Raw genomic sequence first — 26867 nt, forward strand, 5'->3', positions numbered from 1 at the left:
GGAGATCACTAAAAATAACATTAAAGAGGTGTGTGAACTTGCAAGCATGATGTCAGACACTGTAATATGCTCTGGTCCCCCCTCCCTGCTTACCGTGGTGATGAGATACATAGCAGATTGTCATCACTCAATGGCTGGATGTCTAAGTGGTGCCCTCAGAATAACATAGGCTTTAATAGACAATTGGACAAGCTTTTGGGGCAGACCTGACCTGTTGAAAAGAGATGGTCTTCATCCCTCCTGGGGTGGTGCCGCTCTTCTTTCTAGAAATATGGCACATAGTCTTAGAGTTTGTACTTGACTAACTGGGGCCCAGGTCAGGAAGCAGACAGACTGGCTAAACCGACCGTCTGCTAGCCGCCTCCAGTCACAGAAGTCAGTTAATTCTCAGCACATAGAGACTCTTTCACCTAGATATCACACTATAGAGACTGTGTCTGTTCCCCGGGCTAGAAAATACAAAAAACGTCCAAAACAATTTAAGAGCAACAATTTAATTGAGGTTCAACAAAATAAAAAAACAGATGCAATACGGATAAACAAATGATAAAGCTTGGCTTATTGAATATCAGGTCCCTTTCTACGAAAGCACTTTTTGTAAATAATATGATCACTGATCATAATCTAGATGCACTCTGTTTGACAGAAACCTGGCTAAAACCTGATGATTACATTATTTTAAATGAGTCTACACCCCAAGATTACTGTTATAAACATGAGCCATGTCCAAAAGGTAAAGGCGGAGGTGTTGCTTCAATTTATAACAATGTTTTCAGTATTTCTCAGAGGGCAGGCTTCAAGTATAACTCGTTTGAAGTATTGGTGCTTAATATAACATTATCCAGAGAAACAAATGTTAATGATAAATCCCGGTGATGTTTGTACTGGCTACTGTTTACAGGCCACCAGGGCACCATGCAGACTTTATTAAAGAGTTTGCTGATTTTACATCCGAGTTAGTGCTGGCTGCAGATAAAGTTTTAATTGTTGGTGATTTTAATATCCATATTGATAATGAAAAAAGATGCATTGGGATCAGCATTTATAGACATTCTGAACTCTATTGGGGTTAGACAACACATCTCAGGACCTACACATTGTCGAAATCATACTCTAGATTTAATACTGTCACATGGAATGGATGTTGATGGTGTTGAAATTATGCAGCCAAGCGATGATATCTCAGATCATTATTTAGTTTTGTGCAAACTTCATATAGCTAAAACTGTAAATTCCACTTCTTGTTACAAGTATGGTAGAACCATCACTTCTACCACAAAAGACTGCTTTGTAAGTAATCTTCCTGATGTATCCCAATTCCTTAGCATATCCAAAACCTCAGAACAACTTGATGATGTAACAGAAACTATGGACGCTCTCTTTTCTAGCATTTTAAATACAGTTGCTCCTTTACGGTTAAGGAAGTTTAAGGAAAACAGTCTGACACCGTGGTGTAATTAGCACACTCGCACCCTAAAGAGAGCAGCCCGGAAAATGGAGCGCAGCTGGAGGAAAACAAAACTAGAAGTATTTCGTATTGCTTGGAGGGAAAGTAACCTATCTTACAGAAAAGCTTTAAAAACTGCTAAATCTGATTACTTTTCGTCTCTTTTAGAAGAAAACAAACATAACCCCAGGTATGTTTCTAAAGTCGATACTATTAGAGATAAAATTGTAAACCATGCAGCCATCAGCTACAGTATCACATCAGACAGTTCACTATAGATCCCCTGAGGAACAGTTTCCACTCATTCTCTACTATAGGAGAGGAAGAATTGTATAAACTTGTTAAATCATCTAAACCAACAACATGTATGTTAGACCCTATTCCATCTAAGCTCCTAAAAGAGGTGCTTTCAGAAGTCATAGATCCTCTTCTGACTATTCTTAATTCCTCATTGTTATTAGGGTATGTCCCAAAATCCTTCAAACTGGCTGTTATTAAGCCTCTCATCAAAAAACCACAACTTGACCCCAAAGAAACTAGTTAATTATAGACCGATCTCGAATCTCCCTTTTCTTTCAAAGATACTAGAAAAGGTAGTATCCTCACAATTATATTCCTTCTTAGAGAAAAATGGCATCTGTGAGGATTTCCAGTCAGGATTTAGACCGTATCATAGTACTGAGACTGCTCTCCTTAGAGTTACAAATGACCTTCTCTTATCATCTGATCGTGGTTGTATCTCTCTATTAGTGCTATTGGATCTTAGTGCTGCGTTCGACACTATTGACCACACTATTCTTTTGCATAGACTAGAACACTTTGTTGGCATTAATGGAAGTGCATTAGCATGGTTTTATATCGTACTTATATGACCGCCATCAATTCGTAGCAGTGAATGAAGAGGTATCATATCGTTCACAAGTGCAGCATGGAGTACCGCAAGGTTCAGTACTAGGGCTGTTACTCTTCACGCTTTACATGTTACCCTTGGGAGATATCAGGAAACATGGTGTTAGCTTTCACTGTTATGCTGATGATACTCAGCTCTATATTTCATCGCGGCCTGGCGAAAACATACCAATTTGAAAAACTAACGGAATGCATAGTCGATATAAAAAACTGGATGACGAGTAATTTCTTACTGCTAAATTCTGAAAAAACAGAGGTGTTAATTATAGGGCCTAAAAGCTCTGCATGTAATGACCTAGAACGCTGTCTAAGCCTTGATGGCTGCTCTGTCAATTCTTCGTCATCAGTTAGGAACCTAGGTGTGCTATTTGATAGCAACCTTGCCTTAGAAAGCCACGTTTTTAGCATTTGTAAAACTGCATTTTTCCATCTCAAAAATATATCTAAATTACAGCTTATGCTCTCAATGTCAAATGCAGAAATGTTAATCCATGCGTTTATGACCTCAAGGTTAGACTATTGTAATGCTATATTGGGTGGTTGTTCTGCACGCTTAGTAAACAAACTCCAGTTAGTCCAAAATGCAGCAGCTAGAGTTTTTACTAGAACCAGGAAGTATGATCATATTAGCCCGGTCCTGTCAACAGTGCACTGGCTCCCTATCAAACATCGTATAGATTTTAAAATTTTTATTATTACTTATAAAGCCCTGAATGGTTTAGCACCTCAGTATTTGAACGAGCTCTTGTTACATTATAGTCCTCCACGTCCGCTCCGTTCTCAAAACTCTGGCAATTTGATAATACCTAGAATATCTAAGTCAACTGCGGGCGGCAGATCCTTCTCCTATTTAGCGCCCAAACTCTGGAATAACCTACCTAACATTGTTCGGGAGGCAGACACACTCTTGCAGTTTAAATCTAGATTAAAGACCCATCTCTTTAACCTGGCTTACACATAACATACTACTACACTTCTAATATCCAAATCCGTTAAAGGATTTTTAGGCTGCATTAATTAGGTAAACCGGAACCGGGGACACTTCCCATAACACCTGATGTACTTGCTACATAGTTAGAAGAATGGCATCTACGCTCATATTAGTCTGTTTCTCTCTTATTCCGAGGTCACCGTGGCCACCAGATCCAGTCTGTATCCAAGTCAGATGGTCACTGCAGTCACCCGGATCCCAGTATGTATCCAGCCCAGATGGTGGATTAGCACCTAGAAAGGACCTCTACAGCCCTGAAAGACAGCGGAGACCAGGACTAGAGCCCCAGAGACAGATCCCCTGTAAAGACCTTGTCTCAGACGACCACCGGGACAAGACCACAGGAAACAGATGATTCTTCTGCACAACCTGACTTTGCTGCAGCCTGGAATTGAACTGCTTGTTTCGTCTGGTCAGTGGAGAACTGGCCCCCCAACTGAGCCTGGTTTCTCCCAAGGTTTTTTTTCTCCATTCTCTCACTGATGGAGTTTTGGTTCCTTGCCGCTGTCGCCTCTGGCTTGCTTAGTTGGGGACACTTCATTTACAGCGATATCGTTGACTTGATTGCAAATTATTGCACAGATACCATTTAAACTGAACTGAGCTGCATGATAACATCACTGAATTCAATGATGAACTGCCTTTAACTGTCATTTTGTATTATTGATACACTGTTTTCCTAATTAATGTTTTTCAGTTGCTTTGACGCAATCTTTTTTGTTTAAAGCGATATATAAATAAAGATAAAAGATGACTTGCTCCTCCTGCTTTTCGAGTGCCTAGGACTCAGGGTCAATTTTGCCAAGAGCTCACTGCTCCCCAGCCAACGTATTACGTTCCTGGGAGCGGTTTTCGACTCAGTCCATATGAGGGTGGTCATATCACCAGAGCGCGCTCTGGTACTTCAGCAGCTCGCGGCCTCCGTCAGGAACAGAGCCTGTTTCCCTCTGAAGTTCTTTCAGAGGATGCTAGGGCTGATGGCTTCCGTCTCCCCAGTTTTACTCTGCCTCCTACGAATGCGGCCCCTGCAATACTGGCTGAAACTCCAGGTCCCACCTCATGCTTGGCGGCACGGCCGCTTTCGCATCAGGGTCAACCAGGCCTGTCTGGCAGCCCTGAAGCCTTGGATGAACCCTGTTTGGGCAGAGGTCGACCTCTTCGCCTCCGAAAGCAACTCTCATTGCCCAACTTATTTTTCGAAGGACACAGATTCGCTGGCCCACGACTGGCCCAGCCTCCTTCTTTACGCCTTTCCCCCGATCGCTCTGATCCCTCAGGTCATCAAACAAGTCAGGGAAGACAGGCACAGAGTCCTCCTGGTGGCCCCACTCTGGAGGAGCCAAGTTTGGTCCTCGGAGCTATTCAGGCTTTCCATGAAAGCCCCATGGCAGATCCCCCTGAGGCGGGACCTCCTCTCTCAGGCGAACAGGACAATCTGGCATCCACAGCCAGAACTCTGGCCTCTGCATGTATGGTCCCTCGACTGGAGCCTCTGAGCCTCCCTGGGGACATGCTACACACCATTGCTCAAGTGAGAGCCCCGTCTACAAGACGCCTCTATGCCCACAAATGGTCAGTCTTCGTTGACTGGTGCTCAGCACGAAACGAAGACCCTGTTGAGTGTGACGTATCTCCGATACTGTCATTTCTCCAAGAGCGTCTAGACAAGGGTCTCACCCCTTCTACGCTCAAGGTGTACGTAGCAGCCATGCAAACCGCTCTGCTACTTGCTCTAGCTTCGGTCAAGCGTGTTGGCAATTTGCAGGCCCTCTCGGTGAGCTCTGCATGCCTTCCGTTTGGGCCCAATGACTCGAAGGTCATTTTAAAACCCAGGCATGGCTACGTCCCTAAAGTGCTCTCGACGCCGTTCAGAGCACAGGTAATTTCCGTCTCAGCTCTGCCTCCGTTGTCAGGTGAGCGAGAGCTGGATTTACTCTGCCCAGTGAGGGCTTTGAGGATATACATTGAGCGGTCACAGCCGTTCAGGCAATCTGACCAGCTTTTTGTCTGCCTTGGTGGCCGCACCAAAGGGTCTTCGTTCTGAAAGCAACGCCTCTCGCGTTGGATAGTCGACGCTATTGCTCTATGTTACTCCACTGTAGGGGGCAATGGGCAGTTTGCAATCTGACTGCGAAATGCGCTACAGCACTACTGCTCACAAAACTAACATTATATCAAGAAACAATACAAATTATTTTTATAGGTCAGGTATTGTGATAATTTGCAACAGAATTCACTCATTACCTTATTACCTTATGGTGCAACTGACCAGATGGGCCTAATGACAGGTGGAAGCAGGCCCACCTGTACCTATACGAATATAATAAAGACCTTCATCATCGCTGCCGAATGATTGGATGCTTTTGCAGGTTTGTTTTAATTAACTGTAGGTAAATATTTCACTTCATGCAGTGTTTATTTGTTCTCTGTCTTTAAAAGTTCACTATTGTTTGAGCAGTTCATTGAAAGGAACCAACTCAGAGGAGTGATTCATTTGTGATTCAAAATTTATAAGAATAAATTAATAAATATAATTAATAATACATATGACCAGAAATTATTGAATATGTTAATTCTACTGATAAAAATATTACAAACTGAAGTGTTTATTTAATAAAATGTAAAGCATTAAACATAGATTCTGGGCTTGTTTGGAACATGTGTGGGTTTAAATGAAAACTATATTTTATAACCCCACTCTGACTTTTCCTTTACATTTAGCAGACACTTGTACCCAAGCAACTTACAGTGCATTCAAGATACATTATTTTATTTATTTATTTTTTACCCGTATGTGTGTTCCCTAGGAATTGAACGCATGACCTTTTAAACTGCTAACGCAATGCTCTATGACTGAGCCACAGGAACATTTTTTGCTTTTACTACAGCACCATTTCACACAATATGTTATCACCATAGCTTTAGCTTATGATGTTCCTCATTTGAATGTCACTTTGGATAAATACATTTGCCAAATGAATAAATGTAAATATATAGCAGAGATAAAAACATAGACTGTTATTCATAGCCACCAATTCTAATCATCATGCATGCAAAATAGAAATCCATGTCATGTTTTATACTTTGGAAACAAATTCATCTTTCTTCAGAATTTTATATCATAATGCTTTGGAATATGAAAAGAGAAAGCAATTACTGTGGTTTTAATAGAAGGTAGATCATCTTTTCTTCTCTAGCTATCTTTTGTGCGCTGTTGTTTTTATTTAATTTAATTTAATTTAATTTAATTTATATGTTTTTTTATAATATGCCTGAGCTGAATATTTAAAAAAAATAATAATAATTATTTGTGTCTGTATGTTTGAGTTAATTTTAATATGAATGCAATTGTCTGTCTGGCTTGCTCTTGTCAATACATTGAACAGTTGCCATGTCATAATTAAAAAAGTTTTTCATCATTTGTACAGCTCTGAAAATGACTTTTACAAAGCATATTACATTTTAATATATTATTTTGAATCTAAAGACAAGTTTGAATTTAATATAATTTAATAAATAAACCAGGCAAAAAGCAAATGTCCAGTCTCGACTTTATCATATGCAGCTAATCACTATCAGAATTTGTTTTACTGCATAAATTCACAAAGTTATATCTCAAATGTGAATTTTTAAATGGTAATGTGATTTAAAAATGTGGTAACACAAAGCATAAGGACTACACCATTTTTCCTACTCATCAAGCACACCATAAATGTTCATTTTTATGGAAAATGAATATAAAAATGGTTTGTATATTTTTACTTATTTCCATATATAATTTATAGTTTATGATCAAAGAGACATTCCCAGAATTCTATGCATTAACCATTGAATTACACAGTATGGAATGAGTACATCAAGTTCCCAGACGAGCTACAAAGTACATATACTGACATAATATTATATGAGTAATGTATTCATGTTTTAATGAGTTAGCTAGCATAATGTAAAGCTAACAAAAAAGTAATGTAGAAACATACTGCACTAGAAAACATTGGTTGAGCTGACCTTGCCTGGAAAAGCACAACAATACAAAAAAATAAAAAATAGCTGTTTTAAAACAAAATGCATTTTCATGAAAGCAGTATGTGCGTACAATATTCTAACCTGGGAATGTAACAGTTGTTGGCCGTTTCTCCGTTCCCTGGATGAGTCTAGCCCTAATGAACCTGCTTTTCGCGACCTCCGCAGTGCCACGGATTTGGCCCTGTACGCCACGAAAGCCATGGCCTAGGCCATCGGACGATCCATGGCCAACCTGGTTGTGCTGGAGCACCACCTCTGGCTCAACCTAACGGAAATTAAGGAGAGCGACAAAGTGGCCTTTCTCGACGCCCCAGTCTCTCCATCGGGTCTCTACGGGCCAGCTTTAGAAGGTTTTACAAAGCTCCTCACTGCTGCACAGAAGTCGTCCCAGGCCATGCGACACTTCCTGCCCAAGTGCTCCATCTCTGCCTCGAGTCGCCCCAGGACTGCGCCGACTCAGCACCAGAGCAAGCCTGTCCCTTCTACCCCCCAAACGGCGCCCCCTAAGGAGCAGCAACCAGCTAGCCCCGCTAAGCACGCTAAACCGCCTAGACGTCAGGGCCCCCGGCAAAGGATTGTGCTGGACCCGACGCCCTCTAAATCCTCCTGATCGTTGGGGAAGAAAGAGGAAGGGGCAAAGTCCCGCCGCGGCCGGACCACCCCAGAAGCTCTCTCGCCTGCCTGCTATGCGACCTAGGCCCACCGTTGTTGCGTCCACGCAAAGCGCCATTATTATGGGGAACACAATAAATATTTCACATTTTCAAAAAGAGAGCAGTTTTCCTCTTCCACACTCGTCAGTGTTCAGTCCCCTAGTCAGCGGCCTGCCATCCAACACTATCCAGCCTCTTGTCACGCGGGCCGAGGCCTGGCAGGCCATCCCCAGAGTGTCCAAGTGGATGTTGGGGATAATAAAACACGGCTACTCACTGCAGTTCGCTCGAAGACCCCCGCGTTTCCGCGGGGTGATTCCCACTTTGGTAGAGCCGGACGACGCTCAGGTCCTCCGCACCAAAGTGATGATGCTGTTAAGGAAGGGAGCCTCAGAGATAGTTTCTCCCTCAGAAAGCAGATTGGGGTTCTACAGCCGTTATTTCCTTGTCCCCAAGAAAGATGGCGGTCTCAGACCCATCTTAGACCTCAGACTCCTGAACCTCTCCCTCATGAAACGGAAGTTCAGGATGTTGACATTGAAGCAGATCCTCACGCAGATTTGCCCCGAGGACTGGTTCTTCTCGCTGGACCTGAAAGACGCTTACTTTCACATCCAGATAGCCCCCCATCACAGACGATTCTTGAGATTCGCGTTCGAGGGTGTGGCTTACCAATATACAGTCCTTCCCTTCGGGCTGTCTCTAGCTCCCCGCACTTTCACAAGTGCATGAACGAGGCGCTTTCCCCTCTGAGACAGATGGGAATCCGCATTGTGAACTATCTAGACGACTGGCTCATTCTAGCCCACTCGCGAACCGAGCTAGACCACCACAGATCCGTGCTCCTGAGCCACTTAGAGTGCCTAGGACTCAGGGTCAATTTTGCCAAGAGCTCACTGCTCCCCAGCCAACGTATTATTTTAGTGGGTGGGGTTTTGGGTTAATTTTGTATGAGGGTGGTCATATCACCAGAGCACGCTCTGGTACTTCAGCAGCTCGCGGCCTCCGTCAGGAACAGAGCCTGTTTCCCTCTGAAGTTCTTTCAGAGGATGCTAGGGCTGATGGCTTCCATCTCCCCAGTTTTACTGCTCGGCCTCCTACGAATGCGGCCCCTGCAATACTGGCTGAAACTTCGGGTCCCACCTCATGCTTGTGTTTCTTTCTGATGTTGGTCAACCAGGCCTGTCTGGCAGCCCTGGAGCCTTGGATGAACCCTGTTTGGGCAGAGGTCGACCTCTTCGCCTCAGAAAGCAACTCTCATTGCCCAACTTATATTTCGAAGGACACAGATGCACTGGCCCACGACTGGCCCAGCCTCCTTCTTTACGCCTTTCCCCCGATCGCTCTGATCCCTTAGGTCATCAAACAAGTCAGGGAAGACAGGCACAGAGTCCTCCTGGTGGCCCCACTCTGGAGGAGCCAAGTTTGGTCCTCGGAGCTATTCAGGCTTTCCATGAAAGCCCCATGGCTGATCCCCCTGAGGCGGGACCTCCTCTCTCAGGCGAACAGGACAATCTGGCATCCACAGCCAGAACTCTGGCCTCTGCATGTATGGTCCCTCGACTGGAGCCTCTGAGCCTCCCTGGGGACATGCTACACACCAATGCTCAAGCGAGAGCCCCGTCTACAAGACGCCTCTATGCCCAGAAATGGTCAGTCTTCGTTGACTGGTGCTCAGCACGAAACGAAGACCCTGTTGAGTGTGACGTATCTCCGATACTGTCATTTCTCCAAGAGCGTCTAGAAAGGTTCTACGCTCAAGGTGTACGTAGCAGCCATGCAAACCGCTCTGCTACTTGCTCTAGCATCGGTCAAGCGTGTTGGCGATTTGCAGGCCCTCTCGGTGAGCTCTGCATGCCTTGAGTTTGGGCCCAATGACTCGAAGGTCATTTTAAAACCCAGGCATGGCTACGTCCCTAAAGTGCTCTCGACGCCGTTTAGAGCACAGGTAATTTCCCTCTCAGCTCTGCCTGCGTTGTCAGGTGAGCGAGAGCTGGATTTACTCTGCCCAGTGAGGGCTTTGAGGATATACAGTACTCTGAGCGGTCACAGCCATTCAGGCAATCTGACCAGCTTTTTATCTGCTTTGGTGGCCGCACCAAGGGGTCTTCGATCTCAAAGCAACGCCTCTCGCGTTGGATAGTCGACGCTATTGCTCTATGTTACTCCACTGTAGGGGGCAATGGGCAGTCTCAATCTGACTGCGAAATGCGCTACAGCACTACTGCTCACAAAACTAACATTATATCAAGAAACAATACAAATTATTTTTATAGGTCAGGTATTGTGATAATTGCAACAGAATTCACTCATTACCTTATTACCTTATGGTGCAACTGACCAGATGGGCCTAATGACAGGTGGAAGCAGGCCCACCTGTACCTATACGAATATAATAAAGACCTTCATCATCGCTGCCGAATGATGGATGCATTTGCAGGTTTGTTTTAATTAACTGTAGGTAAATATTTCACTTCATGCAGTGTTTATTTGTTCTCTGTCTTTAAAAGTTCACTATTGTTTGACCAGTTCATCGAAAGGAACCAACTCAGAGGAGTGATTCATTTGTGATTCAAAAATTTATAAGAATAAATTAATAAATATAATTAATAATACATATGACCAGAAATTATTGAATAAGTTCATTCTACTGATAAAAATATTACAAACTGAAGTGTTTATTTAATAAAATGTAAAGCATTAAACATAGATTCTGGGCTTGTTTGGAACATGTGTGGGTTTAAATGAAAACCATATTTTATAACCCCACTCTGACTTTTCCTTTACATTTAGCAGACACTTTTACCCAAGCAACTTACAGTGCACTCAAGATACATTTTTTTATTTATTTATTTTATACCCGTATGTGTATTCCCTAGGAATTGAACCCATGACCTTTTAAACTGCTAACGAAATGCTCTATGACTGAGCCACAGGAACATTTTTTGCTTTTACTACAGCACCATTTCACACAATATGTTATCACCATAGCTTTAGCTTATGATGTTCCTCATTTGAATGTCACTTTGGATAAATACATTTGCCAAATGAATAAATGTAAATATATAGCAGAGATAAAAACATAGACTGTTCTTCATAGCCACCAATTCTAATCATCATGCATGCAAAATAGAAATCCAGGTCATGTTTTATACTTTGGAAACAAATTTATCTTTCTTCAGAATTTTATATCATAATGCTTTGGAATATGAACAGAGAAAGCAATTACTGTGGTTTTAATAGAAGGTAGATGATCTCTTCTTCTCTAGCTATCTTTTGTGCGCTGTTGTTTTTATTTAATTTAATTTAATTTAATTTAATTTAATTTATATGTTTTTTTATAATATGCCTGAGCTGAATATTTAAAAAAAAAAATATATATTATTTGTGTCTGTATGTTGGAGTTAATTTTAATATGAATGCAACTGTCTGTCTGGCATACTCTAGTCAATACATTGAATAGTCATAATTAAAAAAGTTTTTCATCATTTGTACAGCTCTGAAAATGACTTTTACAAAGCAAACTACATTTTATCATATTATTTTGAATCTAAAGACAAGTTTGAATTTAATATAATTTAATAAATAAACCAGGCAAAAAGCAAATGTCCAGTCTCGACATTATCATATGATGCTAATCATAATCATAATTTGTTTTACTGCATAAATTTGCAAAGTCATAACTCAAATGTGCATTTTTAAATGGTAATGTGCTTTAAAAATGTGTTAACATAAAGGATAAGGACTACACCATTTTTCCTACTCATCAAGCACACCATAAATGTTCATTTTTATGGAAAATGAATATAAAAATGGTGTGTACATTTTACTTAATTCCATATATAATTTATAGTTTATGATCAAAGAGACATTCCCAGAATTCTATGCATTAACCATTGAATTACACAGTATGGAATGAGTACATCAAGTTCACAGACGAGCTACAAAGTACATATACTGACATAATATTATATGAGTAATGTATTCATGTTTTTAATGAGTTAGCTAGCATAATGTAAAGCTAACAAAAAAGTAATGTAGACACATACTGCACTAGAAAACATTGGTTGAGCTGACCTTGCTGGAAAAGCACAACAATACAAAAAAATAGCTGTTTTAAAACAAAATGCATTTTCATGAAAGCAGTATGTGCGTACAATATTCTAACCTGGGAATGTAACAGTTGTTGGCCGTTAGGATGTGTAACTGTGACATGAAAATTATCACTGTGATTGTACATGCAAAATAAAAGACATGCAGAAACCTGTTTTGCAATATAAATATAAGGTTATGTCTGAATGCAAAATATGAATGCAAAATATACAAATGTAGAATTGGGGAAGGGTTTTCTTTGAACTATGTTATGTCAACAGATATTGGAGAGTGGAAGGCAGTCTTTCCTAACCATCAAGATGACCTGAGAAATCAATTAATCCCATAAATAACCAACCCTAACCCCCCCCCCCATTAATATTTTGTCATTATTTACTCACCCTCATATCATTTCAAACCTGTATGATTTTCTGCCCTCATTGAGCACAAAATAAGGTTAATGATTAATCAACAATTTGCTGCCAGTGAAACTACTTAATATAATTATAGTTCAATCAACCATTAAAATAGTTTTAAAAATCCACATACCCTAAGTATGGTGCTTTAAGGTGTGTTGAAAACCTTATTTTTATATTCAAACACAGATTACATTGACCCAGGGTGTCTTGATGTTTTTCCAGGTACCGCCTGCCCCCTTTGGAGCTCTATTTAAGCAGCATCCTGATCAAATACATATCACTTTTCTGGGTTTTATCAGGCAAGCTGATCTTGAGAAGTTCATCAGAATACAGTCATCTACAGTATGTGAGTATACTTCCAGTGAAGAGCACTTAAGATGTAATTCATGTTGTTTACAACTTATAATACTTTGCATAAGATTATTACAGGATTACGTACTGTACTGTTTCCCATCCCTGTTCTTAGAGGCATGCAATACATGGTTTGTTTAACATAGGTGTTTTAGTTTGTAGGTTATTTAATAGAGACTCCAAGACCTGAAATGGAAGGGTCAGATAAGAAAGAAATCCAAAAATGTGTACTGCCGATAAGCCTCCAGAAACAGGGAAACACTTCTATATAGTTTTATATATATATATATATCTATATCTATAGCTATATATATATATATATATATATATATACAGTACAGGTCAAAAGTTTGGAAACATTACTATTTTTAATGTTTTTGAAAGAAGTTTCTTCTGCTCATCAAGCCTGCATTTATTTGATCAAAAATACAGAAAACAAAAAAGTAAAATTGTGATATATTATTACAGTTTAAAATAATTGTTTTTAAATTTATTATACTTTAAATTATCATTTATTTCTGTGATGCAAAGCTGAATTTTTAGGATCATTATCACATGATACTTTGATGAATAAAAAGTAAAAAAAAAAAAAAAAAAAGAAGCTATGTTTTTTAAAATATAAATATTTTGTAATATCAATATACACTACTGGTCAGTAATTTGGGGTCAGTAATTTTTTAAATAAAATCAATACTATTATTCAGCAAGGATGTGTTAAATTGATAAAAAGTGATAGTAAAGAAAATATATTATTAGAAAATATATTATTAGAATTTTTTTTTTTATTTTGAATAAATGCAGTTCTTTTTAACCTTTTATTCATCAAATATATTAGACAGCAGAACTGCTTCCAACACTCACAATAAATCAGAATATTAGAATGATTTCTAAATGATCATGTGATAGACTGGATGTTACATGTGACACTGAAGGCTGGAGTAATGATGCTGAAAATTCAGCTTTGCATCACAGGAATAAATTATTTTTTTTAAGTATATTCAAATAGAAAACTATTATTTTTAAGTTGTAATAATATTTCACAATATTACTGTTTTTTTTTTTTTTTCTGTATTTTTTGATCAAATAAATGCAGGCTTGATGAGCAGAAGAGACTTCTTTCAAAAACATTAAAAATAGTAATGTTTCCAAACTTTTGACCTGTACTGTATATATATATATATATAGAATATATAGTTTGATAGTTTTGAGACAAAATGAGAATAAATAGAAATTGTAAATGGTTTTGAAACAATAAAAAATGCAATAAAAAAGGCTTATTGACTGTTTCAAAAATTAATATGCAACCAACATGTACTACTAATATGCAAAATTTTTGAATTCCAAACATCAATACAAATCTGTGATGTACCTTTCAGATCTATTTACCTCAAAGATGTCTTACCCAACTACTCTAGGGCTAATTGGTGGTGGAGGAGGTTCTTATTTTTCATTTACGGGTGAGTACAGCGGTGCCAGTTTAGAGAAGATCGGAGTCTGGGTGGGAGGATGGCAGGTGAAGGCTGTCAAGGTTTGGCTTTCAGATGGTAGAAATCAAACCTTTGGAGAACCAGATGGACCCTATAAAGAGTACACGTTCAAGCCTGGTGAGTGTTTCACCTCATTGTCCCTCTGGGGGAACGGAGCAGGAACACGTCTTGGAGCTATCAAATTCAAGACCAGTAAGGAAGGAGAATTTTTTGCATCGATGACAAGCTGGGGTTTAAAAAAAGAATATCCCATGGATGTCGGCTCTGGTTATTGTTTGGGAGTTGTAGGAAGAGCTGGTGCAGATATTGACTCCATGGGATTCATGTTTCTCAATGCGGTTCAATCAACTGTTCTCACCAATGTCAACTATCCCACAATAAACCAACTGATACCAAAGGTGACCGTGGAAGAGATCAAATCCTTGACTTACAAAAACAGCATCTCCACCACTCAAAAACAAACAATCGAAACCTCAAAGACAATAACTACAAAATCTTCATGGTCTGTGACTCTAAGTCTTACAGCAACATTTAGTATGGAAGTGAAGGCAGGGGTTCCAGTGCTCGGTGAAGTTACAGCAGGATACAAAGTCTCCATTGGAGCATCAAGCACTTACAGTCATGAGCACTCAGATGAGAGAAAGGAAACTCTGTCTACTGCTATAGATGTGCCTCCTAAAAAGAAGGTGGATGTTGACATCACCATCGGCAGAGCCGTGTTTGACCTGCCTTACACTGGCACAGTGATCATCACTTGCAAGAACGGTGGTGTGTTACAGTATGAAACCAAGGGTCAATACAAAGGCATCACTTACACTGATATCAAAGTGGATACTAAAGAATCTGATTTGTAATGTGAAGAAAGTTTATACATGCAACACAAATTATTTGATTTTACTTTTAATTTGAGCAGTTATGTATCAGTTATTCTACTTATAATTTTAGGGGAAATTACAGGGGTGTTATAGGGGGGAAATATATATTCAACATTGTTATTCTCAAAATAATATTTTACTATCAGAATCCTTCAAGTGCAATCACTTTAATCTCTAGTACATCAATTATGTATCAGTTATTCTACATTTAATTATAATTTTCTTGGGTGTTTGGGTGTTCAGGGGAAATATATATTCAGCATTTTTACTCTTGAAATAATATTTTTTTATTTTAATACAGAAATATTCATACAGGTTATACTTCATATAATAATTTCAAATGTGTTTAATCTGAGCTTTAATAAAACGATTACATTTTATTAAATAAATCATGGTACACATTTTCTGTTTCCTGTACATGTCCTGTGAGGAAAACATTACTAATCAATCCTAATTTAGCACACCAATGTAGAATTTCATGCCATCATACAAATTTGATTAAATCCAGTTTTTCAAAACCCAACAAATGTACTTCAAATTCAGGCTAAGCAATTTCATGAAGCTGACTGTAAACCTTTGACCCCAAGGTTATGTCCGGTTGCATTTCTGGACTATATGGCATCTCTTGATAAAAAAAATAAAAATAAAATAAAAAATGAAAAGTCTTCAGGCCTGAGTTGTTCATTCTTTTTTCACATGACGTGACAGCAGTATTGCATACAGAAATGAATAATTCCCAACCTTCCTTACAAATAAGTCAATTTTTAACTCTTACAGTTCTGTGATGCATTTCTGGTCTCAAATTGTAGCCTTTTTATTTCTTACAATTTGTGGATTTCAGTCATGATGGTTCCTTTCCATAACATTAGATGTGGTAATAAAGAGTTGGTTAATACTCTAAACTTTATACGTAGGATGAGGTAATCACTTTGATAAAGCAAAAATACATACATAAGATAACAACATACAGTAAGAAATGTATGTGTTTGTAAGATACGAGCCGGGAAGCGGGCATGTGACAAAACATTGAACGACTTGAACCTGAGAAGACTCGCGAGTCGCGAGGTGAACTAATCAATTCCATTTCCGGTACAGACTGCATTTAGCTTTAGGCCTGGGACACACTAGACAATTTTCAAACCTTTAAACCCATGGGAGAACACAGACATGAAGACACAGACATGTTTTGTAGGAATGATTTCACAGTGACATGAGATCTCATGGAGACTCGCGAGATCAAACGTGACTATAGAAGAAAAACACATGGAGGACAATCTATGTTGTCAGCTGGCTCTCCTGGCACTCATGGTAAAACCGGATAAAGCCGGCCAAAAACAATCGGTCTTAACATTACAGATCAGATTCTTTAGTATTTACTTTGATAACAGTGATGCCTCTGTATTGACCCTTGGTTTCATACTGTAACACACTGCCGTTCTTGCAAGTGATCTTCACTATGCCAGTGTAAGGCAGGTCAAACCTCTGCCGATGGTGATGTCAAAATCCACCTTCTTTTTAGGTGGCACATCTACAGTGTTAGACAGAGTTTCGGTTCTCTCATCTGTGAATTCTATAGAAACTTCTTGAATCTCTGGAATCCATGCCTTCACTTCCACATTAAATGTTACTGTAAAGCTGTTAATCATCGACAACGAAAATGACAAAATCCAGAGCCGATATCGATAGGATATTCAGTTTTTAAACCCCAGCTCGTCATCTTTGCAAAATATTCTCCACCCTGTTTGTTCTAGAATTTGATGGCTCCAAGACGTGTTCCTGCTCCGTTCCCCCAGAGGGACAGTGAGGTGAAACACTCAAACCAAGTTTGAATGCGTACTCTTGATACGGTCCAGCTGGATTGCCAAAGGTTTCAATTCTGCCATCTGAAAGCCAAACCTTTACAGCCTTCTCCTGCCTTTCTCTTTCCCAGACCTTTATTTAACAGTAATTATGGTCTCGTGTTTTTTTTTTTTTTTTTTTGTTTTGTTTTGTTTTTAGAATCCTTTAGAACATTTTTGTTCCATGTTATCAACTATTTTAAAGTAATTTGTATTTGCTTTTCCTCCCCATTTACTCATTTATATTACTGTATTTCTGTAGTAACCTCCTGCAAAATATCAAGCCGTTTGCTACATGAGTTATCTTAAGTGCCCATCACTGGAAAAAATACTCAGATACAGATGACTGTAACCTGATGAATGTCTTCTCAAGATCAACTCGTCTTGTGAAAGCCAGAAATGTGAGATAAGGTTGACTGGACAACTTCTTAGAGATCCAAATGGGGCAAGCGGTACCTGTAAAACACACCATGAGTCAGAGTCATCTGCAAAAAAAAATAATAATCTTGCTGTATATGCAAATTGATAAGATGTATACCTTAAATGCATTATATGTTTTTTTGGATTAAAGTGCCAAATGTATCAATATAACAAAATTTGAGCTTTTTTTTTGGCTGGGGAAATGCCTGCACACCCTTGTGATTGATTAATTACTTAAATTCTGTGTTTTTAATTAAACCTTGGTTACTTATGAAACATAAGGTGACACTTTTTTTAACTAATAGATGTTTTAGCTCTATTTAGAGCTATTTTAAATAAGTAGTTGTAAGTGAGGGCTTTACATTAGTGTGATTCCTGCTCCTTTTGATGAACTTTCAATGTCTCAGTGAATATCTTGCAATACAGATTTCAACACAGATTTTGTTGTGTTGCATAACATTAGTGAGTAAAACAATAAAAGTGCTGACCGACTTGTCTTGTGTTCACTTCCCATCAACAATCTATTACTGAAGAATTGTTTTAAAGCTTAACCCTGTAAAGCCTGACATATGAAATAATAGAAAAACATAGTTGGCTTCTTATAACATAAAAAGCCAAGTTCTTAGTATGAAATATAGTTCTTATAGTATTAAATTTTAAAGTAAAACTCTCATATATCTTATAAGATCTAAGATGTCTTATAATAAGCTAAAGAAACAATAGTAATTTAACACTGAAAGTCTTTTATACTATCGATCTAAACATGTCAACATTTTAAAGAATGGCTCATTATGATCTGGAAAACAAAAACCCAATTTTTCTAGACTAAAATGAGATATATAAAACATGATGAAAATGAATATTTTACAGGGGTGTTTGAGGCACACCCAGATTAATCAGCTCTCAGTGTTGAGAAAATACAGTGTTGAAATATGTGAGTTAAAATATTGGGTTACAATTTTCAGTTTTCACAGTAATTCTGAATAAATTTCATGGGAAAATGAAGCTTTCTAATGGCCTTGCATGTGGCTTTGATAAGGTTCTCGATGTATTACAGCAACTGATCTATGTTTTACATCAGTGGTAAATATTTACTGTATTATGGATCAGTAGTTAATCAGTTAATCATGTTTAATCATATTTAATCACAGCGACACGTCCCAAATGACCATTTGAGTTGACATTTACAGAAGCCGCCCTGTCAACCCAGCCCAGGAGCTCCCATACTGAGGACTCCTACAAGCATGAGCTTATTATGAGACTCAACCCACTTGGCTGGGGACTACATAACTGAACCTTCTCCTCTTACAGAGGGGATTGGGTAAATTAAGCAGACAAAATCCATGCCTGGAGGGCAGGGACGTCCAAGTTGTAAAACCTGGTGAAGGTGGATGGCGACGACCAGCCGGCTTCTGCACAGATGTCACCAAAGAAATCCCGCTAGACCAAGTCCAAGAGGAGGCCTCACTCCCATGGGACACAGTAAGCTGACTGATGTATAAGCCAGGGTTATAGCATCCACTATCCAGCGAGAAAGTCTCTGCCTTTTAACTGGCAGCCTTTTAGAGTGGCCTCCGAAGAACACAAAGAGCTCCTCTGAGTGCCGAAATGGGCCAGTGCGCTCAACATACACTCAAACTTATACAACCCAAACCGGACAGAGTGAATTGGGACCCTGTTCATCCTCTGAATTGGGAAGAGCCAGAATGGAAATGACTTGTGCAGTGAACGGAGTGGAGATCACTTTAGGATCTCGGTTTGAAAGTGAAAGTGACGTGTAGCCAAGTACTCAGAATTTGCACCCGGAGCAGTAGACAGCCATTTTTGGGGTTGGGTTTCAGTGCCTTACTCAAGGGTCTCACCTCAGTCATGATATTGAGGGTGGAAGACAGCTCTGGTCATTCACTCCCCCCTACTACAATCACTGCCGGTACACAGACTTGAGTCTGTGACCTTTGGGTTACAAGTTTGACTCTCTAACCATTAGGCCACGAGCCCATGACTGAGGACAACTCTACAGTTAGGCCCAAATTCAAGACATGAAGCACTGACTGACAGTACCACTCTTTCGTGCTGTCTCATACTTGAATGAAAGTCTTTACTGTTATTGATCTTATTGTTATTGATCTTACTGCTCTGTCTGAAAGGCCTGACATAACAATAAGATGAACGATATTGTATTAAGCGTTATGAAAACAATGTTTGTGATACCACAGTCAAAACTTTGTTTGATGTTCAATATTCATGCATTTATGGTGAAAACCAAACACATTTGTGTGTTAAAATAACATTTGTGCATTCAAAAAGTAAAGAAATGCTTATATTACTTCACTGGCCAACGGAGCAAACCAACCCCATGACGTCACACGCTCTGGTATTGCAAGATGGCAGCACCCTTTCTCCAAAAGCTCTAACAAAACTTTCTGTAAAATGGTTACATTAATCATGTTTGATATATTTTATAATTAATGTGTAAATCAGTTTACTAAATAATGTAAACTTGACTGACTGCCTCACATCCACTTTAAAGGCAAAAATGCAAATCATGATACAATGAAATAATCAAAATATCAGTGTTTCTTTTTGCTGTAAAATCTTTACATATTTCATGTGTTTCATATATATCATATATTTTCATGATTGCATGTCTGTTTATTCAGTTCCATGAAGATTCTTTTTAAAAAATTACATAGGAATATAAAACAACATGTGTGAAATTGAAGAATTAATACAGAAATTTAATAAATGGGTGCTCTAACTTTTTTATTGCATTCGTTTGTTGAACTGTAGTCCAGTGAGCACTAGGGGGCACTGTTCTCTTCATTTCTTTTTGTGTCGTTCACTTTCTCTTTCTTTGATTGTCACTTGCTGTCATTCGGTGAGGCATCTTCAGCAACACGTCAAAAGTTAAGGTTAGAAACGTAGTTTTAAAACAGCAGGATGTGTGCGTATGCAGTTATGCAAAATGTAAAAATTCACTGGTCTCAGGTGAGGAGCCCAAAACAACCAGGATAACATAACCTCTAAGAGATATGGCAATATGTTTCAGTGGAAAGTCAACACATGCCTCAGGGCCTGTAAACTGTGCAGAAAAGAAGCGAGGGGCAAAAGAAGTTCAGGTCATGTGCGACGTTCTGTCATCACTTGACAATAACATATGTGTCTAACATTTTTCTCTGAGAACTTGCACTCAAATTTGGTTTATTTGCAGTATTAATAATGCATGGCTTTCGTTTATTCCTCTCAAGTCGTAACTAAGCGCGTTAGCGCACAAGTCAAAAGTTCAACTGCATCTGCACCCTTTAGTGGAAGAATTCAGCATATTAATATGCAAATAATCATGACACATGTAATTATGGGTTTAGAGTGCACACAAATACAGATATTCTCCAGTTTGTTTAATATGTGTCCTGGATCTCATTAGCTACTCTTGACCATTCTGACTGGATTTTGTCCAGTGATACAGATACAAGCTTGTTTTTTCTTAAAAAGAGCTGTGTGCTTAAATTAGGTTTTATATTGCAAACTGCTGCTGCTGAAAAACATTCTGCATCCTAAAATTAAAATTTAAAGGGGCCATATGATGCTGCTTAAAAGAACATTGTTTTGTGTATTTTGGTGTAATGAAATGTGTTTATGTGGTTTAAGGTTAAAAAAAAAAACATTATTTTCCACATTATTTGACACACACCACGGCCTTGAGTGAGCAGAGGTGGGTGGCTTGAGGCAGATTCTACAAAGGAGCATACATTGGTCTTGCAGCAGCCACATGTGATGACCCCGGACTGGACGCCACTTCGTCCACGGTGAAAGACGAAAGACATGCCCCAGGCATGACGAAGCAGATATCGTCCTCTTTTGGAAGGCCAAACAAAGTAGTTTCTCTTTCACAGTGAAACACACAGTGTCTATACGACATGGCGGCGGCGGCAACAACAATACTACAACGAGAATAAAAGGTACGCCTTCTTTCTTTGCGTGAACATCTGGGCGGTGTTATGCAAATCTTCCTACATACTGATGTAGAGATGTGGAGGCGTGTTAGAACGAGACGTTTCGGGGGGCGTGGACGAGTCTTAACTTTTATAAAGAATATCTCTTTGGATTTGAGACTTTAGTCTTTGCAACTTCACAGATCTTCTTTATTCACCAAGAGCTTGTAACACTCCAAAGAGAAAGGAAAATTTGAACTCGCATCATATGACCCCCTTTAACTATTTGTTGTGTACATTTATGCAATAATTAAACTACACTATTTTACCTGATGACACACTTACATCACAGAGATGTCTATTTAACGTCTGCATTTACATCTGTAAGACATTTTTTAGAGTGTTTGCCCATCTGCAATACATAGAACGTTTCCTATCAGACGTTTAGAGGATGTCTTTAAGATGTTTATGATTTAGAGTGTATGTAAAACTGACGTCTATGAGATGTTTGTACACAGCAGATGTTTTCCAGATGAAACAGACATCTTGCAGACGTATATAAGAGAGACGATTATTGCCTCAAATTCAGCTTGGTGTGTTTGGAGGCAGGTGTGACTGGTCTCTTCCTGAAAATCCCAGTCTAGCACTGGCTAACACACGTTCTTGATTCTGCTGCATGGAAATGTATTTTTGATGAGCAGGGGGTAATGTAGATGAAACGCTGTCCATTTTGGTTTTATCTCAATTACCTGCATAAAATTTTGATGTTCGTGTTGAGAGTGCATATAACAATTCGGTTTCGAAGCAGATTAAAGATTGATCATGTATGTAATGAGGTCTCGCCTGCAAGGGCCTATACAGTATCTGGATCAGTTTAGCTATTACAGTTTTTAGGGCCTATTTCTCAATACCTAACACAATCTAAAGCTAAATAAACAATAAAAAATAAATAAACTAATCTGCTACATTTCTATGGCAATACCACATTGAAATATATTCCTTTTCTAAAAAATGAAAAGCTATCAAAAGAATTAGATGTAGCTGAATAGACAAACTCTTTCCATACATAAGGGTACAACTTTGAAACAATTCTATACTGTAATGTAAACATGGACCAAGGAAGAAAACAAAACTACCACAAGGAGGCGCTGTTTTCTTTCAAATCAAAGCGAAATACATGTAGAAACAGCGCATCATTGTGGCGCAGATAATACAGAAGAGCATACACAGCATACGGTGATATGGAGAGACACTGAGGAGACTGTTGACAAAGGAATTGTTGAATAAAGTTGTTATTTTTGTTTTCTTCACTTACAAAAAGTGTTCCCGTCACTTCATATAACCCAGATTGCATGTCTGATGGCAGATGGAGTATTCTGACAACGACTTTCATACCTTTTATGAACCTTGACACTGTTATTTATTTGGCAGTCTATGAGACAGTCACAGGCCTCCCGTTTTTCATCCAAAATATCTTAAATTGTGTTCCGAAGACGAACGAAGCTTTTACGGGTTTGGAACGACATGGGGGTAAGTGACAAAATTTTCATTTTGGGGTGGAGTATCCCTTTGAAGGTAGATGTATGTAGATGTTAAAGGTTCTTTATGGAACCATCAGTGCCAATAAAGAACCTTTATTTTTAAGGGTGTTGTCTCTGAAACTTTTGATTTTGGTCTCTCAAATAAAACGTGAGGGTTACGTTTTTGTATTTTTCCTAATTGTTTGAGTGTGGCATTTGATCATTCAGATCAGGAAATAACTCTTTTGCTTGTTTAAGACAGCTAGGAAACTAAGAAAAACGATGCACCAACAAAGGCAGAGCATAAATATTCCATGAGACGTCACGTATACAGCAAAATGTGCCCGAGTTACGCTGGAAACTCATTGGCTCTGTGGAGGCCTGTGACTTGCATCTCCAGGACGTCTGCTCAGATTGCTTTTGTTTTGATGTATCAGTGGCAGCGCTTTCATGTGTGCCAGCCTGGGCAGGGGAGTCCGACCAGGGCGCAAAATGTCTCCTGGCAGTGCCAGATGCGCGGTTGATTTTAAGATTCCACAACACTCTCAATGGACTAATTACAATCAAGACAGGAAAGGCATGCATGGACCAAGAATTTCGGAGCTGGAAACAGTTTTCAATGTTACATTCCATGCATGCAGTCTTTGAAATGTATAGGTGACAAGATTTTAAGTGTGCACGTGTGTATGGTCTTGTACATCCAGGCAAATAAATGCATGTTGAACACAAAAATGGCAATTGCATGATCCTCTGCCATAGATTTAGGCAAAGCGTCTGTTTGCCTAACTGATATTACGGTCAGCGCGTCAGGACTAGACTGATCTCATGAAGGAACGCCCACGACTCGAAGCAATAAAAACAAAACCCGCAAAGAGGACCGTACACAACCATGTCCTATCCATTACTTTCTTTGCAGGGTGAATAGTTCACATGGCATCACACAAACCTCAGTATCTGCTGCTGTTGCCACGGAAACCCTCTACTAGACGCAGTTTGCGCAGACTGGTGACTTCTGCTCCCGTTTAACGCGCTCTTAACTTTCGCACCTGTCCTCCGTTTGCTAAACCTCACGCAGTCTTTCACTCACACTGGTTAAAAATATGATTAATGTTCTCTTTCTGAAACAATGGAATAGGCTAATTTAATTTTAATGTCAATTACACCAAAAGAATTGACGCTCGAACTTTTTGCAGAATAATGCGCGATGGTATTGTTTTTAATATTTTTTATGTTACGAAAAAAAAAAAGACTAGTTGCGAGTTTACGCCTGAATTGATTGCCGTTTCTTTAATTAGATAAAATTATTAAATAGACAACCAAACGCAAGAGTAGCAAACGCAGAAAAAAAGTTAAGCTCAAATAGCTTCGACAAACATTATTGCTGGAAATAAACACAACATTTACTGTGAACTAATTATATTGTAAAGTTCATCGCAGGGCAAGAAAAAATAAATAAAAATAAAAAAAAACACAAGATAAAGTGCGGAAACCTTTCTTGAAAACATAAAAATGGCACTGGTTGTGTCATACAACAACAAATACAGTTTCTTTATTTCAAATGTTACTTTTGAACTCAAATTCACACATTTACTTAAAAGTGTGAGTATATCAATTAAACATGGGTAATTATGCCACGTTAAAATTAAGACTTACCTGTGTTGGAACTTAGTGTTTTTGTTTAAACCATTTGGTTAAAATACAAAATAAAAAGAATCAATAAAATATGTCTTTCGTAAGCATAATTTACGTAAGCATAGTTTTTGCTATTTAGATCTAAATATGGATTGCATTAAAATATCTTCTAATACCTTTGTCTGCGTATTAATTATTCATGGGATCTCAGAATGTAGAAAAAGAAGAGCTTGTTTTATAGACTGCCAGAGAGGCATTGCGCCCCAGTTGCTTCTTGCAGAATCATGGGACACGCGGGAAGCTGGAAGAAAACAAGGTAATGATGTGCAAGTTTTTTATACATATAAATAGTGTTCGAAATGTGCACAAAGAATAATAAATTGAAATATTTATCTTTTTAAAAGCGGTTTTGGATGTAATTTAAGTGGTTTTTGTTGTAACAATATTTGACTTGATTTGGTAATGTTTTATTGAAAGAAATATTGCTCAAATTTTTTTTAAATTGTATTATTTTTTTTTTAAATTAATATTTTTTTTTTTTTTTTTTTTTTTATTTGTTTTTTTATTTTAGTGTAGTATTGTGTGGTGTTATTGTGTGTGTATCTTTTTTATATTCTTCTGTGTGTGTATGTGGGGGGTATATGGGAATATGAGCGGCTGAGCTTGCGCGGTGCATTCACAGTTCACGGGCGTCTGGACTCTAACAAGATGAGACAGGGGAACCTTTACAGCAACAAACGGGAGTATAGTATCAAGGAAGGCTGACCGAACCGTGAACCGCGGCCCTAACACGGAGCAAATTAACATCAACAAAAAATAGCGCTGCGTTTTCAGATCGCTTATGTGCGAAGCAGCAAATGCAGCCCGCGGTGTCAGCTCGTCTTTGCGCGGGGATGCATTGCAAATTTCTCCCCGCTTACCTGAGCAGGTGGTCCGGGGTCACGATGATCCGAACGGATGGAACCAGAACCGATCAATTTGCTATATGCATGTTTGTTTTCAGAACAGTGGCGTGTGTTTAAGTTTGACATAAAAAATTTAGTCTGGTAATTTTAAGACCTCAAAAAGTTATCACAGCAACTTTTAGCATTTAAACTGCACTTCGCTCTTGCTGAAAATGGACCAAATAGGCTACTGATAACGAACCTGTCTAATAAAGAGTCTTAATTTCTCTTTCACATAGAGTTTATGGTGCACACAGAAGTAAAGATTCTAAATATTATATTTAACTTTAATGTGGGTAAGTTTCATAAAAAATAAAGAAATAACATTTTGAACAAAAAGCTGAAAAAAGACTATGAATTGGATTCAGAATGATAAAGGAGTCGATCAACACCCCAAATCTTGACTATAATTATTACCTCTTCATCGGTCGACATTATATTCCATAACGTAACAGTTTTGATGCTGTTTCATGTCAGATGATTGTGTTAGATTACGTGTTAGTATCTGTTATTGTTTTTTTATTATTATTTCACTTGTGTTTTTTTTTTTTTTTTTAATTCTGTGCAGAAGATGTGTACTAGCGCCCTCTACCGTATAACAATGAAAACACGGATTCTAGGAGTATAGCTCAAATATATTTAGACTTTTTGTAAGTATAAGTCAGGTATACTTAAATATAATATTAAGTATATTTCTGAGAAGTACGTAAAAAGTGAACTAAAAGCATACTTTCCTGTTTTTAGTTTAAAAGAAGTATACTAATAGCACACTTGAATAAACTTCTTTTTTGTAAGGGTCAGAGCGCTGGCTGGTAATGAAATCAAGATATAGGCAGAGAAGCAGATGCTTTGAAGAAAAGCACTCCGTTAATTGAAGGCAGAACGATGTGACAGGTTTGGGAGGATCTTAAAAGCATCTGCTGACATTCGCAAGGTGAGATGTCAGTGCACATTTGTGCCGAGCACTTCATACACTCCTGAACTCACACGGACCTCTGGCTAAATTTTCAACAGTTCACACAGGCTATATATAAGCAGAAAACATTGCTTACAGATCATAACTCCTTTGTATAAATGAGAACATACAGCACAAGACGCTACAATGCCTCACTCTCTTCAAACATGGCTTGTTGAAGAAGCTTCAAAACTTTTCTAAGTGATTGTACTGCAAAATCTAACCTATTGGAGAAACCTGCCTTTATTTAGTTTAAATAATTATATTTCTTCTTAGTTTTTGTTAGCAATTATTTAGATTTGTGTTTTATGTATCTTATGTTGTTTAATTAGCCTGTTTACTGCGTTATTTTAGTGTCATGTGTTTATCACGTGCT

The 26867-nt window shown here is 38.6% G+C and overlaps 1 protein-coding gene and 1 pseudogene across 1 annotated transcript; one reads left to right on the forward strand and one right to left on the reverse strand.

Annotated features, from left to right (window-relative positions):
* Positions 1-12833: 12833 nt before the first annotated feature.
* Positions 12834-15915, forward strand: LOC122145570 (aerolysin-like protein). The gene is made up of 2 exons (XM_042759444.1): positions 12834-12883; positions 14265-15915. The coding sequence occupies exon 2, from the start codon at positions 14282-14284 to the stop codon at positions 15227-15229; it is 948 nt and encodes a 315-aa protein (XP_042615378.1). The 5' UTR covers positions 12834-12883; positions 14265-14281; the 3' UTR covers positions 15230-15915.
* A 685-nt stretch (positions 15916-16600) lies between these two features.
* On the reverse strand, positions 16601-25971 carry LOC122145767 (annotated as a pseudogene).
* Positions 25972-26867: the final 896 nt, after the last annotated feature.

This window comes from Cyprinus carpio, chromosome A7 (assembly GCF_018340385.1).
Source record: "Cyprinus carpio isolate SPL01 chromosome A7, ASM1834038v1, whole genome shotgun sequence".
Lineage (NCBI taxonomy): Eukaryota > Metazoa > Chordata > Actinopteri > Cypriniformes > Cyprinidae > Cyprinus > Cyprinus carpio.

What these genes read in the sequence shown, in the direction of transcription:
- LOC122145570 (XM_042759444.1), top strand. Translation starts at nt 14,282, where the DNA reads ATGTCTTACCCAACTACTCTAGGGCTAATTGGTGGTGGAGGAGGTTCT.